Consider the following 18,881-nt stretch of genomic DNA (forward strand, 5'->3'; position numbering starts at 1 on the left):
TTCCGTGCTCAGGGAAGAGCTGGCACAGGATTCTACCTGGGTTCCAGAAACTATTTAATGCAAAAGGTGTTGAGACTGATTTTTTTGATCTTTTTGTCGACACCTACCTGAAGTCCATTATCTATAAACCTGTGTCACCTGACTCTCAAAACCAGTGCTCATTCTTGGGTACTTCATAAATTGCCTAATCTTCAAAGGTGCTGAAAATAAGGCGGTTTATGTCACACACACACTTTTAGCAGCTGGCTTCTCAGTTTGAATGTACTCATAGCCTTCATGAAACAGAGAGACTGAACACATACAGATGTGGTGAATCTATTCCTGTTTACACTGAACAAATCTAACTTTGTCATTAACTTAGATGGGAGGAACAGCTGAAGCTGTTAAAATCATGTTTTACTGCAAACAAAATTTTGTTCCCTTTAGAATTAGAGATTATCAATTAATATGTTGAAAAAAGTACTCCAGTCAGCTTTTGAACTCCATTACAGTGATGTGCCAGCAAATGTGATGCTAAATAAAGGTCCAGGTCTCAATAGTGTAGCTATTTCATCCATTCTATTTTCATCCTTCTTCAGCTGCAGCTATATGCATTCGCCTCTAGCATCTTTTAATTAAGGGAGAGAGGGGCAGGGGGAGGAAGGAAGCTGAAGTGAAAAATTTGGCTCTAAATCTAAGCAGAAACACAAAATGTGAATTTAATTCCCCAGAGACAGGGACAGAAGAGAAGGGCCGTCCCTTCCATGTGCCAAGAAGCCAAGTTTCCATGCGACGCACTAGTGAATTCATGGCAGACAGCTGCAGTGTTTCAGAAACTCCCATTGAAGAGGAAGCAGGAGATGGAGAGAGCAGAAACACAATCCTCTTTCCACAAACTGAGACTCAAACACCACGAAAGCCAAGAAAACTACTGTGAGGAAAAACATCCTGTGAAAACTACTGACACCTGAACTCCCAGACATCTATGTTCTACTCTCAACAGGAGATGGTTGCTCAGCCCCAGAGACTTACACGAATAAAGACCCATTAATATACTGGTAAACTGCTGAACACCATAGTCCTACAAAATTCTACAGAATTCAAAAGTAAAGTGAATGTAGGTTTTCTGTCCAAACAAAAAAGGATTTTAGCAGTTTTCTACTAATTACTTCCTACTTCCCACTAAATACAAGCACAGCTATCTAGACTCATCACTGAATTCTGATGGGTTTTACAAACCAGACTTTATGGCTCTTGCATATTCAAATGTGTTTCACATTTTAAAATAAGTCCCCAAATGGATACATATAAATACATAAATGGAATATGGGAGTGGAACAGGTGGCAGAACTTAATCCATTTATACAATTTTTTGTATTATTTAAATTTCAGAGCAACTATTTTCCATTTGCCCCATCAATATCCATAATTACATGTCAAATCCAGTTTATAGCCAAATCCAGTTTATGCATTTAGCTGAAATAAGGCTCACACTGTTCAGATGATTCAAAAGTTTTATCAGTAATTATTTCCTATTCACCTCTAAATTCTGGATGCAAACACTGCAGAACACTGTTTTATACCAATGCATCGGTAACCCTACTACACACACAACAATTTCTGGTGACCCCACACATGTCTATATTTGCAGTCTGTCCATTAACCAGTTCTTAATCCACATAGTAGAAAACAAGTTGATATCAGTATCTATTAGAGGCATATTCTTATTCCACACTGCACTATCTCAGAATCTTAGATGCAGCAAAGTTAATGCATAACTGAAGTTATACAATTCACTTCCATCATCAAGTTTTAAAACCAAAAAACAATATGATACAGACTATTGGACATTAATATGTGGATAAAATTCTGTTTTCAGAGCATTACACTCAAGAGCAAGATCTCCCTTTGGATACAGTAGCACAAATCCAGGTACCTCCTGAAATTAAAAAAAAACAGCTATAGAGAACAATGACACTATCTAATGGATTAACTCCCCAAAATATTTAATAAAATTAAATAAGGCATGCCATTGTATAACAACTCTGAATTATGTATAACTGCTTTATAGGCATGTGTATAGATATGTGCCTTCAGAATAGATACACGTCTAATATATATACAAACAATAAATACGTATTTATATTAAAATGCTACATTCCTTAAGACCACCAGAATATACTCTGCAATTACAGAAACCAACATGCAGGAATTGATAAAAACTTCTAATGATTTCATTATTATAACTCAATTTACTGATAGACTGTAATTTCAGTCGAAAGTTGTCTAAACTCATCCGTTTGATGCTACAGCTCAACCTCAGAGATCCTTATATTCAATACTAATTAATGATCCATGCCCTTTTGGTGCACCACTAATAAGAAACTGCAGTCAAGCAATTAAAATTCCAATCTCCAAAGCGCCCCTCCCCACAAAGAGGAAGGAAAGTGGCAATCAAATGAATTAATCCATGGATACACATTGAAATATTTCGCATTTATTTTTTTTATCTGCAAGACAGGCAATGTAGCTTCCAAGAAAGCACTTCATTTATATTCACTTCTGCCAAGTCCCAAGTCTCCACAATTAATCCTTTATTACTGTTCAGAGATTACTTTTGGAGGGAGAAGAAGCAGGCTTTTAATGAGAAAAATACTACAGACCAACTTGGTCAGGTTCTTGGCCAGACACATTTCTGAGGAACTAGGACTCTTCTGACACATTCAAACTGTTTCCTAGGAGGGAAGACAAAGACCACTGAAGAGAAGCCAGCACTCCCAAGCAAAGCTCTTTCGTTACTATAGGAATGGGGACAGGATGCGTAGGTTTACAGTGTGAAAGCAAAAGGAACAACATGCCCAAATCTGCTCAAAGAGATATGTTCAAGGAATTCCCCTTTACAGAGGAAAACCACAGTCTCCTCCTTATGCATTCGTTCTCTCCTAAGTAACTACCAGAGACAATTACCAAAGGTAAGTAGAAAATATCACACAGATACTTCTTGAAGCTATTTTCAAAGGATTTGCTAACATTACTGATACCTATATCCAAAAAAGACAGTTTTTCCAAAGTTCCCATAAATCCATCTTCATCTGGTCTGGTTTCTAAGTAGGCCCAGAAAGGAGGAGTTAGGCAAGTCCTCCACCATACTTAAGATGTTTTAGGACTGTAGGGATCAACCTTTGGAGTCACCAAAGCCCACAAATTGAACATGATGACATTAATTGATTTTACCAGTTTATTCAGTATGAAGGGACTGTTTGACTGGTCTGTGCTAAAGCGAGTACATCAGACCATCTGAAAGAGTACTGTGGGCAGAATGGCATACAAAAACTTTTCTTGCAGAAATGATTCTTAGTTTGAGAAGAGCTGCTAATACAGAACTAGAGGAAGCCCAACCTGCAGGTATGCAGTTCCCACCTGGAAAGGAGGAAACAAATGAAGACAAACACTTCTGAGGTTGTAGACAGCACCACTACAAGTCCAAGTGAATAACTCGGACATCTAATAGCTGCTGAAGTGATACTCTCCCAAGAAAAAATAAGTGAATGGTAGCAAAACCCAGAAGTAATCACTGCAAGTATGTCGTCTTCAGAAGGTCAGATAAGCCAAGCAAGTCTGTCACTCAGCACGCTTCTGTCATTTTGCTTCATGAAACACCAAAACACAAAATTTGCAGTCTAGCAGTTTTGGTAAGGCACAAACCAAAATGACCCAAATGGTTTCAAAGCGAGTTGTAACTGAAAGGAGGAGTATTGCCATTAAATTTATAAACTGCATCCAATCAATGCCAACATAAATGCGGAGTATTTTACTCTATTGTCAATGGAACTGAGATACACAGAACTGGAGAAAGGTCTACTGTATTAAAATTAATTCAGTATCATGATACCAGAATTTGTCTGCTAGGTTTAATGGAAATTTGAACTGTAACATAAAACTCAAGCAAACCACATGCCCTAAAGTGAAGATAAAAACGACTTGAGAATCTGTCCAACTGCTGGTGCCATCATCAAAACTAAGATCCAAATACTTGAAGAAAAGAGTTAATGAATCAGATCATCTATGAAGATATGTGGTATGATTCTTCCTACAGCTTTAATGTGGGCATAAACAAAAAAACAGTGAACAGTCCTGCTTATGAGTGTTTCCACTCCATTTTTTACAGAAATGTCTGTTACTACGTTCAGACAAGTAACATCCATTAACATCATCCTCTTTTCCCCAATGCTGAAAGGGATTTGAAATAGTAAACCTCTAGATCTGTCAAGAGCATCACATCTCCACCTCTGGGAGATGGTGCAAATTAGTTAAAATAAACACCTTGTGAGAAGATAAATCCCCTTCATGCTTTGGCCATGTCTCATACTGTAGTCAGACTAAGCTGTTTTTAAATTAATTCAGCTGAATTCAGTGTATGGTCATTCATTCCTTAAACAAGCAGGCTTGGATCTAAAATGTAAGGAGCTGGTTTTAAAATCCTTTTAAAAATACATTATTTGTATGCCCTTATTATACTTTTTATATGGAAGACATGAATGAGTGTTTTGAAAGAGTAACTTCAGAAAGATCCAGGGGACAAACATGCCTTTAAGATGAAGTTTATCTGAAGGGACGGCCTTAGCAATTGGTGTCAAAAGGCTGCTGGTAAACAAATAGGCTTCAAGTTCAAGCTTTCAGTGGGCTATAAACAGGCTGGTGAAAAAGGTCAACAATTGCATTTTAAAAATATAAAGAATACTTCACAGTGTTCCTTTAAATTAGCAGCTACTTCTGTAAAAATGGTGGAACAATGTTAAACAGTGCTACAAGCATCATCCCATGCCTGCACCCAAAAAATTAAGCCAGTTCCTCTTCAAAGCAACTTGCAATCAGCTGTTTTGCATGGCTAAGAGAATTTCTTTGCCAATGAGGTAAGAAGACTTGCAGATCAGACAGCAGACCAAGGTATCAGCGTGTCCAGGCCTCCATCAAATGGGAGAAAATAGGCTGCTCTCAGGAAGCAGTCTGTGAACATCATGTGTTTGATAACCTGAATAGGGCACAGTGACCAGCCACACTGGTCATCCATAGCAGGTCTCAAAAAACATAACCTGGCACCAAAGATGTCTTGGAAGTCAAGAAACTGTAGGAGGAAACTCAGCAGTGAGTCTTGGCACGCACCATGGGCAGTCCTTGCAAATGCCTCCTCATTCCCACCTGCACCAGGGACCTCTGATTTCAGCACTTGTGGAGTAGGAGATTACATTCCTGGGCCATCCCATGCTTCTGTCTAACATCAAAAATTCTTCAGAGTTAGTTTTCCTCAGTTTCCCTTCCTAAGACTTTGTCTATGATATGGGCTGATGTTCCCCTTCAATACATATTCCTTCAACCATTTCTGAGTTTCCTCAGCTTCTAGGGAGTGAAGGTTTTAAATGTCATCTTATGCAACATATCAATTTTGTCAACTGTAAAACCTAGTGTTAATCCATTTTCATTCCTCCACAAAGCCACCATTTTATACTTCACATAGAGCAAGCATGAGCAAATCACATATCTTACTCCCCTCCAGCCTATATTAGACAGCCTGAAAACTTCACTTGGAGTCATGATTTCCTACCCACTTCTCCATGATGTCACTTGAAGCTGGTCACTGCTAACCATCCCCTTTCAGCTCCTTTGTGAGTTACATTACTGGATTCTAATACTAAAGTCCATGTTTGAGGCTAACAGCACACATGCTCAAGGAAACAGTAACAGTTTCAAAGACAGGATGAGATTTTTGTGTTTCTGTTTAAAAAAGATTAACAGAAACTAAACAGACACAAAATTGTGTCACACAGAATCACAATGAAACCTGAGGCTGGATCACTGGGCTGCTTCAAAGCTCTAAATACATGATACTTGCTAGCACTTGAGCTGATGGAGCAATCAAAAGCAGTCACAGATTGTTGGTAATCTGGTACACAAAAATTTCACACTGGCAAATTAATAATAAGCTAGAGACACTGCTCAATACTTTCCATTATAATTTCCATTACTAATACCTACTACACTGAATGTTTCCTTCAAGTGATTTGGTTTATTTTAAATTTCAGAGTTTCTGTTTCAACAGATTGAATGTATATTTCTGGGTTTTGATAAATCCCTAATGATAAATGCATTAATTTTAGTGGCAGGGTCCCATAAGCTATTCATCTATCTTCCAAAAAAAATTACATACTTCCACAAAATAAATGCAGACATTTCTCTTTCTTCATAATCCGAAAAAACAAACTTAATGTATAAATATTCTGTAAACCCCAGAAGTACAATGTATGGTGAAAAAGGAGATGCTTACAGCTTGGTCTGGGAGACACTGATGATATCTTGAAGAGCTTGTATTCAAAAGAAACACTGCTCAGCGGGAACAGGGAGCAGCTACATTGCATAAGTGTGCCTTATCTAATAAACTAAAAGTTGAAAAAGACTACTGTCAAAACCTACAAGCAGTAGCTATATAACTTACTATATATTTATGCCAAATGTGACACAGCTCATTTGCTACATTGTTATGTGACATTATGAACTCTACAATTAGAACTATGCAAATCTTTCATAATGGGAGTGGGAAACATCTGAAATGAGCAATTTGGGACCTAAACATGGAAATTAGCAGTCACATATTGACAAAAGGCACTGTGGGACCTGTGAGTCACTCATTGATAATCAAACTGGAGCTTCTGCTTGTCTCCAAGGCAGAATGCTTCATAAGTTTAAAAATTAAAAAAAAAAAAAAAAAGGGAGGTTTTAGTCACATGGTACTAGGACTAGGTTATCATACTCCCTGTAACTCTACTTGAAGTACAACAAAAAAATGTGGCTTCATGTAAAGCAGGGAAATGGAGCTAATTACATATGTTCAATAGATTTGCAGTACTCAGATTACTAAAGACCATATCCTACCCAATACTGACACATTATATTTTAAAATATTTTACCTAAATCTCAGGAATAAGTTGACTCAGAATTTCTCATGTGCTGTTCATGCTTGCTGTTTCCTCCTCTCTGTTAGTATTTATAGATCCCTCTCCGATCACCCACATGCTCAGATGGAATTCAAGGTGTCTGGCATCACCACCATGCTATAATTTTTCTATTTACATGAGTAATCTCAAGTGTCAGAACAAATATTTCAACCGCTAGCGATTATGTGAAAAACACATAAGGGCATTACGGTTTTAGAGCATGCTGTTATTTCAGCAGTCACACAAATCATTAAGTAGTACAGGATAGACTGAAAATGGCACTCACTGAGGGAAATTATTATGCTGTGTATGACTGTACCTGTTTTACAGATGGCTAAACTGACACAGGCAAGTTAAAGTGCCTTCCTCAAAGTCATGCAGTAAGTCAGTGACAAGAGTTCTCAGCACTAAGCTTAATTTCTATCCCTTTACGTCTTTTCATTTTTGAACAATCATCTCATCCCCGAAGAGCTGTACTTACTGTATCTTAAAAACATGATCCCTGTTTGATCATGATCCGTGATCCCTCATGGAATATGGTCCTGCCAAAACTCCAGTGCATAATGCAATTTGGGGGTGAAAAGAGATTGATTTTTTTTTCTTTTGCAGTTTCATTATTTTTAAATAGCATCATTTAAAACTATTCTTTAGACAGGATCTCAGAAATGACTTAGTAAACACAAGGAACAAGTGAAGCAGTGAAAATCCTCATAAAAATCCTGAATTCAGAAACTGAATTTTTTCTCATACGTTCTCATTCAAATTTATTCCTTTCTCTACAAACAAAATAGTATTTTGAATTGGCATTTTGATTTAAAGTGTCTTTTTAAGATCAAACTCATTTCCTAATAAATATTGCATGGAGTGTCCCGCAGCATCCATTTTGTCAGATGGAAAATTCACATAGTTATGATTCCATTAGGTTTCTTGCAGTGGACTGGGCATTTAATCAATGAGAGCAAAGAGCATCTAAATAGGGTTAGGCTTCAAATTCCTTTCAGTGAGAAGTTAAATCCCCATTAGCTTTGAGCCATAAGCCCCCGTGGGTTTAGCATGAAGCTTAAAAGATAACTCTGTGAGGGGTCATGGCTCTTTACTGTAGTACAGAAAGCCTATTTCACAGATCACCCTGCAATAATAATGTAAATATAATCCTGTTTCAGTGGACACTTTATCCTTCCAGAAAACAAGCAATGTATTCTGTCTCAGAAAAAAAATCACATTAATCTTCAGTTTAAGGGCAAAGTAATTCACTGCTTCATTCAAGCCCTATTACAGAGAATTACTGAGACTTGCCTGGTACCACACTGATGCTGGGGCCAGCACGGTCCCCCCACTTCTCTGTAGGACAAGACAGACACAGGTTGCTCTCAGCAGCTGCTGAACAGCAAGTGCAGTTGACTGGCACATCAAAACACATTTGTGTACTATGCCAAATGCCAGTTTTGACTGTGCCAGGTTAGGTCAAAGTCAGGTTAAAATAGTATAACCTATTGTTTTTCACAGCCTGCAAACTGCCTGCCAAGTACTTTTTGGTCAAGTAGTAGGAGAGGCTGATAACAGAGGCTGGAAAAGAAACTGGCAATTCCCACCTGAGCTGCAAAGGATGGTAATGAAATGCAACTCCAGTTCAAATCATCACAAAGACAACCATTTGTTTAATCGGTTAGAAGAATGCTAATTTGTTTGTATCTCAAATTTATTTGCCATTTGTACTACTGGAGCACTTACCAGGATTAGCAAAGAACCAGGGCATGACAGCCTCAGATGCTGTGCAAACACAGAACAAAAAGCTGGTCCCCTCCCAAGAAGCTTAGAAATCAAGTACATGTTCAGAGACAATAGGGACATGACAAGGAAATAAGCAGGCAGAAGAGCCTACGGTAAAAATGATGAACATATCTCCCAGTGTTGTTACAGTTGTATTGTATTCCCCTGTAATGGAGACAGCTGTAGCAGGTGCTGTTTGTAAAAACACTAGAAAAACATGAGGAAGAAAAGGAAATACAAGTAGGGTGGTACAGCTGCTAGGATGCATTTGCAATTAGTAGTGGCAAGAATTTTCCCTGTGTTGTTACCACTGCTGCTTTCTTGGGATTACATCAAGACAAAACTTTCAGCACCACCTCAGGCATAAAAGGTATTCGCAGTGGAGCTGTTGCTTGAATTCCACTGGTAGATATAGATATAAAAGCATTTGTCTGAAGCAAGGACAGCTCAAGTAACTGGGAGCACCTACCAGACAAGGATGCCCACCACAGGCCTGTATGGACAGGAGGACTGCACTTGAGGCACATGTAATGCAAAGAATACGTGTGCAGATTCACTGCAGCTCTGCTGAACCTCACACTTGCTGGCTTGGTCTCACATAGCCAGGCCAATTCCCACAAAAGGGAAGAAAAATCCTCCCTATGTGTCTGTCCTGCAAGTCTTGAGAATAATTATGTTGCAAAAGTAAACAAGCTTGCAAGGTGAAAGCAGACTGAAAGCTGGTGTATGTGCATGCTTGCTATTAGCATAACTGGTTCTCTTCATGCTTCAGTGTAGGGGTACCTTTGAAAAGAGGAGGTGAAAGCGCAGCCTTCCCATCCAGATCATTTATACTTATACAGAGGCTTGAGGATACACAACAGGGATAACTATCTGCTAGAGGCTTGTTTGCTTTATTTAGTTCAAGGGCAGGTCTCTCTTGCTACTTGCAGAGAGCACAATCAGATGACATCTGTGCTCCCCCCCCCCCCGGGCACAGAAAAAAAAAATCAAAACCAATTTCTGCCTCAAAAAGCTTCTGATCTCAGGGTCACTTCACAACTTCTGCCAAAGGCACTGGGTTCATCTTCAGCAGGAATTAGCTCAGATCTAATGGTCAAAGCTGAAGATGTGATCAGTGTATAAAGAGGGAAAGAATGGGAAATGGGGGGAAAACCTAACCCTGATAGGTAGCTGCATGAGCAGCTGCTGAATTCCAGTACACCAAGTGATATCCTAAATGGAAACACTGGAAAAAAATTTTTAGTTCAGCTTTACAGGACCATACCTCAGCACAGATCACAAACACCAGCCTGTCTGTGTCCCCACAGTCACCGTCTCTTCTCTCATCTTGCACACCAAAGGCCATCAGAATATTATCAACATATCGCTGAAGAGATCACTCACATAAGTAAGCTGACCTTTGGGCTTATTGCCATAGTAGGTTTGTGCTCCAGTTTTTAAAGGACAACTTTAAAACTCTACATTTCAGCAAATGTCAGAAACTTGTAAACAATTCAATATTTATACTGCCCTCATCTCCAACCCTTTGAAAACTACTTCTGCAGTTGCACCCCTTGCAGAGGTTTTAAGAGGCCAAAGTAAAGTTGGTGACAGATTAAGAGCCTGAAGCAAAACTCTGGAAGAACCCTAAAACCAATCTGCCTGGTTGGTTACTGTATTTAAGAAAATTTAAGTGAGCTCATGGCAGAGGTACATCTGTGATATTTACACCTTTTCTACCATAGGAAGTGTCAGAAACTCAGTCCCTGGATGGGTAAATAATGGCCCATGAGTTACCAGAAGTTAGGTGTTGAGAACACTGGAGTGCTGATTACACTCTTTGTTTAACCAAGGGTTATTCTGTAACTCTTATTAAATGCATGATAGATTAGAGAGTGTACAATCCTATTAACTGCAAAGAGAGCAGACCAGTTCAGAAGTATGTGCCAGTAAATAGAGTGCTTCTAGGTCACTTCAGCTTCCTCAAGACTGCTTTTCACACCATTTCTGTTGTACCGCCTTGTCTCAGTCCACCAAAAGGCCAAAACATCATCTCCTTCAGAGGCAGGATTAGAAGACTCATGGGATTCTTCTAGATGAAGCATCTTTAGGTTTTTTTAGATTTCAAATCTACGTCTTTGAACTATGGTGAATGATGCCAACATGTTCATGCCAGAAATTCTAGCTATCTACCATTACATATAAATATTGCCTCCCTGACAAAATCTCTTTACAACATTCAGAGCACACTACCTACATATCAGTATTTTCAAATCACAACAGATCAGCACCCACCACAGTCAGATCAAGCTGCGGCAGTTGGTCTGTGCCAGTCTAGAACCCCTCCATGTAAAGAGAAGCCTCTGATAAATGGCAACAAGGTGCCCATTCCCGTGGCCCACCACCACCTCTCAGTCATGCACAGGGAGCTAGAAGAAAGTAAAAGACAAAATACATGTAATTAGAATTACATTTTTAGAAAGGGATTGTGGATATAATGGAAAATAATACTTTATCAAATGAAGGACACAGTATCCTAAAAAAACCCAACCAAAAGTCCCAGAAAAAAACACAACAAAAAAACCCAAACACTGAACAAACAGAATAGTTGTTGGGGCTGTTACTGAGACATTACCTAACAGGATGAGCAAACTCATTACAGCCTGGCTGCCTGCTTGATATTCTCCACTTTGTTACAGTCTACAGTACACTTCCAGATAGTTAGCTGCGATGGTGAATTCCAGCTATATTCAATATGGGCAGTAATTAAATGGTTATAAAAATGTGAAGCTGAAATGCTGACAAGCTCTACAAGCAGCATTATCAGCAGTGATGGCCGGGGAGTCAATCTGTTGCACTTCTCCAACGGTTTAAATAATGTTTGCCAGGATCCCCCAGTCAACACTTTCTCCTCCCGTCTCTTTGCATATCATGCTGCAGTAATCGCACAGACGGCTGCTGTGCTCAGAAGATGGAAAGCTCACGAGGTTATTCAGGAGAAGAAAAAAAAACAGTAATAGAAAAACTCATGCAATTAAGCCACATTTCACCTTCCAGCAAGACTAAGCCAATGGGCCACCCACAGCTTGTCTCACAGCCATGCATCTCCCCCGCCCCTACAGCACCTCTAATGATCTTGCTATTTCCTTCTTATGATCAGAAATGATTGGTTTTTAAAATATACATCAGGAGTGTGTGGCTGACACCTGCCCATTAAGCTCAAGAACAAGCAGGCACATTTACCCCAAAATTTGTGACCAGGGTTGTCTTGGTAGACAAGATCCTCCTGAACGGCAGGGCTGAGGGGAAAATGGGCTGTGCTACCACCTCGGCCCTACACTTCTGACTAAAAGACATTTCCCAAATCTTCTAAAACGTTCTTCTAGCACCAGGGCCTCTCCTTCCCCCAGGAGAGAAGTGAGAAGGCAGGCCCAAGGACAAAGGCCCACTCCATCTTCCCCATCCCCCCTCATCCCTCTGCTGTAACTACAGCTGTCTGAAGTCAAGCATCTGAATCCACACTGTGACAAAAAGCAGGCTCCTTTGGCATGAGCTATCACATTTAGAAGCATCTTTGTTTTTCTTTAAACTCCATAGTTGCTCCTTAAGCGGGAGGAAATGGAGTTTGCACCCACGCACGCCCTGCTTCCCCGGTCTGCTCAGGCCTTCCTACTCACCGCTCCGAGCATGCACAGAGAAAAACCCCAACTGCTCACACAACAGCAACATGTTTATTAACACTGCATGCCACATACAGAAATATCAGATCAGAAATAGAGACAGAAACATTGATTTTTTTTTTTCCTATTTATTCTCCTAGACAATCCACCATTTAATACTCTGCAGTCTGTCAGCAACATCAAACAAGCACTTGATTTAAATGTTCTCTTCCTGCTGTCCTCTGCTTATAATGTCCTGACTATGTACCTTTTTAAAGATACCCCTTTCTGTCATTTCTCTGCTTCTACCACAAAATTTACAGGGCTTTCCCAGCTAGCAACCACTAAGGGGGGAAAGAACAGGGATTAGCTCTATTTTACTGTCTGATTTGTTTCCTATGATCAACCAATTAGGTAGATCACGGCTGAGTAATTGCACAAATCTAAGTCTATGTAATTGCTTGCTCATCGTCTTCCACTATTACTCTCACCTTTAATCCCTATTTTATTCCCATCAACAGTTACACACACTTGTCACACCTCCTCTTTAAATGCTGATCTTTTCAAACAAAGCACTGTCCCTCTGGCTTCCTTCTGCATTGCCCAGCGTTGCAGGGTTATGATCCTGATTTTGCTAGGATGAAAAAAATTCTGTCTTGCTTTTGGGTTGCAAGCATGACAGCTGTCCAAGCAATCCTGCTGAAAGCTGGAGGGACAGGAGGAAGGAAAACAAGCCTCAAACCTTAAACAATATATTGTACCTCCTTGGAAAAAGCCATCAGGATGTCAGATTTAACTGCAATGCACAGCATAGCAAACATAGCAAACCCTCCAAACATACTCCTCAAACCTTGGTTTTCCTCCAGTTTAAGTGCAGTACTGTCAGCCTGTGGCCAGGTAATGCTGATGCAGTATGATATCACCTGCGTTAGGGACCAGGTCAAGACCATCACTGTTATTCCCAACCTGTTTCCTTCATGCTCTTCCTTGAGCATTTCCATGGGATACTGTATGTATCCCAGACAGCTGACTAAAAAAAAAAAAAAAAAAGTAAATGAGAATAAGCAGGAGCTTGAATTAAATTTCCATTTCTGCATCATAAAGTCAACTGCCACATGGTTCATCACAAAATTCAGACTATTAATTTTAGGCTACCTGGTCTTCCTGTGATAAACATCAGAGGATAAAGTTTGTTTCTGGTGAAAGGTTCCACTCCCTACCACACTCAATGAATCCTGCTAAAACAGAACAAAATCTAGCCTAAATCTAATGAAAGTAAATTTGGAAGGAAGAGCAAAGGAGGTGAGGGATGGGAGAGGGAGACTTTTGTGCGTTTTTTATGTTCTGAGTTTTGACCCAGTGAGGAAGAAACAAACATCTGAATTAAAATTCTTCACAGTATTAATGACAAAACCTGTTTCTCTTGGAAAAGCCCAATAAGCACACAAAGGCTTCAAATATTTTGAAGTAGAAAAAGTTTAGATAATTTCTTCTCAGTGTGTTAGAGAAAAATTACACTATCAAATTCTGCCAGCATATTCCCACATTTGTATTTCTACTCATCATCAATAAATCAATATATCCATAATATTTAAAGACCTTAGACATAGTTTATGAACCTGGAATCTCAGCCATAGAAAACATGTTCTTCAGCTTTTATCCTGACAATAATCAGTTCAAAAAATTGAAAAGTCTATATAAAAATAATACATTCCTGTAAATGCACTCCATTTTAGGAATAAGCTATTTCAAACTGTACCTTCTACTTAAAAATGAGAAAGCACATAATCACAGCCTCTACACTACAGTGTGTGCCTCCAACACACACAGCTGCAAAGCAAACATTAGACAACGAAAGCTGCAGAACTGTGGCACACTATGAGATTGGTGTGGACAGGACTTCAATTCCTATCTTGAAAGGCGAGACCTTTACCTCCATCTGAAAAAGTTTCTGTCCGTTTATGAGGTTAAAAATGAAGCATGTTCTATACAGGGAATACTGATAAATGCAACATTGAGTGCTGTGGAAAGTTAGGAAATTCCAGGTTTAGGAAATGTCTGGAAACCTTCCCTTCCCACCCAATTCCCCATGCTATACGGTTCATTCCCCCTACCTATCAGGCATCTCTGCTATCTACACAAAGCGAAGCAGAAAACCGTTACCGTGCTAAGGGAAGTATTTTAATTTTTCTCACTCCCCCTGTGTGTAAACTACTACACACAGCTCAAAGAAATATATATGTATTACTGAAACTACTTTGTAAGGAAACTTAATCTGATACTCAAAATCATACTGACTCTCTTCTTACAATGCAGAGAGGTGTAGATTTTTAGGAATGGCTTGAGATTCATTCCTAAATTGAATCTGCATTCTCTGTGCAAACACTTGGATTAAACAAAATTGTTATGTAATTAAAAAAAATATTTTAAAATAATACACACCCCCTCCCCAGGTTTAATAGAGAAAACAGTCTTATAATTTTTTTACACTAAAAATAAAGATGCACAAACCTCTATGGTCACCAAAGCATGATCTGCAGTAAAGGAGAAGTCACGGACCACAGAGCAGTTGAGTCACAGCATAACACAAAGGCTTGTTTTAAGCTCAGATTCAATGTCTTTCATCCCTTGCCCCCTCAGACAGAGCTCCTACATCACTGATTACATCAGCATAAATCCTCTGGGATGGTGGGAAACATAGTATGGAAATCAAATCCAGTCCATTTCAGCCAGCTTGTAAGAACAAGCCTGCATACTGTGTACAAACAAGCACTAGCTTCTGCTCAGGTTACAGCTGTCATCTGATTTTTAAAGAGTTAAGAATAAGATAGCTTGATGTATCATTTGTGACAGTGACAGCAGAAGGGATATTGGAGATATATGTTATAAACACTGATTCTACTGAAACACTGTATTATCTGAGGCAACTCAGGCCCTGCTCTAAAATTGTCCCTGAAATTGAGTTCTCTCTTGGGTACTCAGGACACTGTAAAGTCTTAGGTGTACAACCCAAAATCCAGAGACTTACTGCGATCAGTGTAAAAGACATACTTTAAAGAGTCCTATAGAGATGTGTCAGGTGCTGCTGGTTAAGATTTCCAAGACAGAGAGAAGCTGTAGTGTTTTTTATGACGTCCTCTCTTGGGAGAACACTAGTGGGAAGATTGAATAAAGCCCCTAAAACCACCTGCTCTTGCAAGAAATCATGATATCTGTCTCACAAGCAGAAAGTAGGTGAGATCCTAGAGCAGTTATGGGAGAGAAGCTGAAACATTCACATCCTGTCAGAGCAGAGCAGGCTGTTGTGGCTACACTGCGTGACGCTCAACTTGCCAAGGTCCTCTTCCCTTCCCTTTCGTTTCTGGTACTATACCGTCAATAACCAACAGGCCCGCTCCCGCAGCTGAAAGCAACAGTGGGGTACCATGGGGAGCCCCACTCCTCACTGAAGACAGAAATCACTGCAGCCCTCACAGCAAGTAAAAGCTGTTGTTGCATGGTCAGGAAGGTCTATGGCAAGAAATCTGTGCTTATTTTACCTGGTATGCATGGAAGGAGGTCACATTGTATCAGCCCCTCCTAATAACAGCATTCACTGATCAATTTTGATTGAAGATGAGAAAGACTGGCAAATATATTTTCAAACACAGCAGACAGACTTTATCAGTGGCCTATTAAAGGAAATAGAGAGGCATGCCCTCGTCAGACACCAGAAGATCTACAGAAGGGAAATTGTATTAAATTTTTCTCCCCTGTGCAGATTGTTTGGTAAAGAGGTATAAAAGCTCAGCAAAACGTTTCCTGTGTTTTGGCATTATGAATGTCACACTTGGCCTTGGACTCTGATGTCTAGAAGGCATGAGTTCCCACCACAGTCTTACAATATTTCTGGTTGATTAATTAGATTAAGGAGTCAATCACCATGAAACAGGAATCACTGAAAACTAAGCTCCGTTAATTCTGGGTCTGTCAGACATTTTTTTGCAAATAACCAAGAAGTCCAGTTACAGGAACAGCAAAAACAACACTGGATTCCTCAAAGAATTTAAAGAGAGATCCCAAGCCCCAAATAACAGTTTGAGCAGGAACCTGTTCCCTCTCAATGGGAAGACTGACTTGTATAAGACATGTGGCTGCCTTCAGCCTGTGTCAAGACCGCGCCAGAAGTACTCATAAACAAAGAGTCATTCCCACTTAGCAATGCTCCATGCTGGGCCAGATGGAGCGCTTGATGGAATCTGACTAGCTAACTGAGACCTGAAGAGCCATAAAACCCCTTCTCTGCAGAAGTGCCCTTTCAGTTCAGTGGCATGGCAATAACTGGGCATCACAAGCATCCAGTGCAGCAGCTGGTCCTAACATGCTACAGGATTTGAGTCACCACCGTCATCAATCCCCACGCTTAAACAAGCATGGTGACATTGGTCCTTTAAGACAAAAAATACGCGTCTTCTTGTAGAGCAGAAACCAGAAACTGGCTGAGCTCCCAAGACTTCAGGAAATGATTTAACTGTCTCTGCCGCTTTGGCACAGTTAGCTTCTGGTAGACACACGCTTGCTGCTATTCCCTTGCTGATCAAATTGGCAAAATCAAATGACTAAAAATTAAAAGTCTGGGGGGAGAAGGAGGCCTTTAATGTGATCTAACACAACTTAAAATCTAGAATGAAGAGAACGACCAACAATGTGGCATAAAGGGAGGCATCCACTGAGTTTAAATTACTACCTTAGGAAATGGCAATCTTTATAGTTCACAGAGATAAACAGACCTCTCAAGAGGGCAATTCATACAGCAGTTATTGTAGAGTGGGAAGAAGACTGGTTTTGGAGCTGCCAGGTTTTCTCTTTTTCTCAGTTAACAACAGGGAATAGTCAGTATCTTGTCTCAGCTAGCTGTGTCAAGCACTTAGCTAAAGTTCAGAGGGATAAACTGCACCCAGAAGACCAAGAGACTCCACTTGAGCAACATGTATTTGATTTTGCTTCAAATCCAGTATTTTCAATACAAGGTCATATCATCCAATTATAATTTGTAAATGCTGAAGTGGTGCTGCAAAGTCTTGGGAGACAGGAAAATAAGAGTAAATTAAATGCTCTGGAGTTTCTATAAGGTTTTTTTGATTACATTACCATACCCAAATCACATGCATATACATTATTCTTTTAACTGCAAACCATAATCAGAGATGGCAAGGCAGTTCATTATGTTTTGCAAGTCCCAACTAATGGATCATAAAAAGAGGTAGCTCAAACCCATCCATTCCTCTTTTTCCCATCCCTCCCCAAACCTATTCCAAATCAAAGGTATAGATTACCCTGTTTCCAACATGGAGCTTGGGTAGGCAGAGATAGGACTAAGACATTCAGGAATTTTTCTGGGCATGTTTATTTTGATGACATCTTGCACAGGCAATGAGGGATGGATCATAAAAAAAAAAAAAAAAAGACAACTTTTCTCAGCAGGTGTGAAATTGAATAATCTTTTAAAGTAACTATCTGTGTGAGGCAAAACTAAATAAAAAGCTAAATTTAAAAGATCATGACCATCAAAGAATAAACCATGTATTCTCCTTTTTCATACAGTTACACAACACTAAATCCGTATCACCAAGCAATATATTACATCACTCAACAGGCATCTAGGTGGTCCGGGAGCCACCATGTCACATACATCCCCTACAGCAATGCCACTTTCTCCTTGGAAATCTCTCATGGAAGCCTGAAGCTTTTCAAATGTCCTGCTTTGTCTTCACAAATCAAAGGTCATAAGTGAGGCACCAGCTATGTACTATTTACATCTGATAACCTGAGAACTGGCAAAACACAACTGCTAAGCAGTCTCACCACTGGGAGATGTTCACTGATAACAGATGTTCTTCAGCCTCTGTCTTCCCTCCACTGCTCCACTCAGTGACATTTCCCAATGCAACTACCAAGAAATAAAAATAAAGGCCAAGCTATCAAAACACAGTGTAGCCAAACACACTTCTGCAAATTTAACTCAGTTAACTTCTCTTACTATTGCTATCCATATTTACTGCAAACAGCTTTATTGTTGAAACTGATGAACTCATGCATTTGCACTGAAAAGTGAGGATTATTTTCAGGAAAGATTTAAACTCAGAGTATAACACTTACTAAAAAAGAAAAGAAAAAAGTTTAGAGGAATTAGATCATGTGTTGTCTGTGTTTTAAGTGACGTTTTCTTCTGTTTAAAAGAATAAAGAGGTTTTACTTATACAGCTATGCCGTGGTTTAACCCCAGCTAGCATTTAAGCACAAACTCAAATCTGAACTGTACTCCACACCCGCCTCCATCACTGAATCAGCTACCACTTTATTCTATCTTTTACAGTAAAATGACAATAATTAGTCTTAACTAGACAGGAGAAACTGAACTGCCTTATTCTTTATTCAAAAATATTTCAGCTATTATAAATTAACTTTCTCTACTACAAGCACTAGTCTGGAACACATTTATTTCAGAATTTAGTCTGAATTG

General features: G+C 39.5%; 1 protein-coding gene across 1 annotated transcript in view; it reads right to left on the reverse strand.

Annotated features, from left to right (window-relative positions):
- Positions 1-795, reverse strand: part of SNTB1 (syntrophin beta 1) — a 59,458-nt gene extending 58,663 nt beyond the window's left edge. The window contains exon 1 of the mRNA XM_026842281.1: positions 778-795. Within this exon, the coding sequence (XP_026698082.1) occupies position 778 (1 nt within the window). The 5' untranslated portion in view covers positions 779-795. The remainder of the gene's footprint in view (positions 1-777) is intronic.
- Between the last annotated feature and the right edge of the window lie 18,086 nt (positions 796-18,881).

Source organism: Athene cunicularia (assembly GCF_003259725.1).
Source record: "Athene cunicularia isolate RWA chromosome 2 unlocalized genomic scaffold, athCun1 chr2_part1, whole genome shotgun sequence".
In the NCBI taxonomy this organism is placed as follows: domain Eukaryota; kingdom Metazoa; phylum Chordata; class Aves; order Strigiformes; family Strigidae; genus Athene; species Athene cunicularia.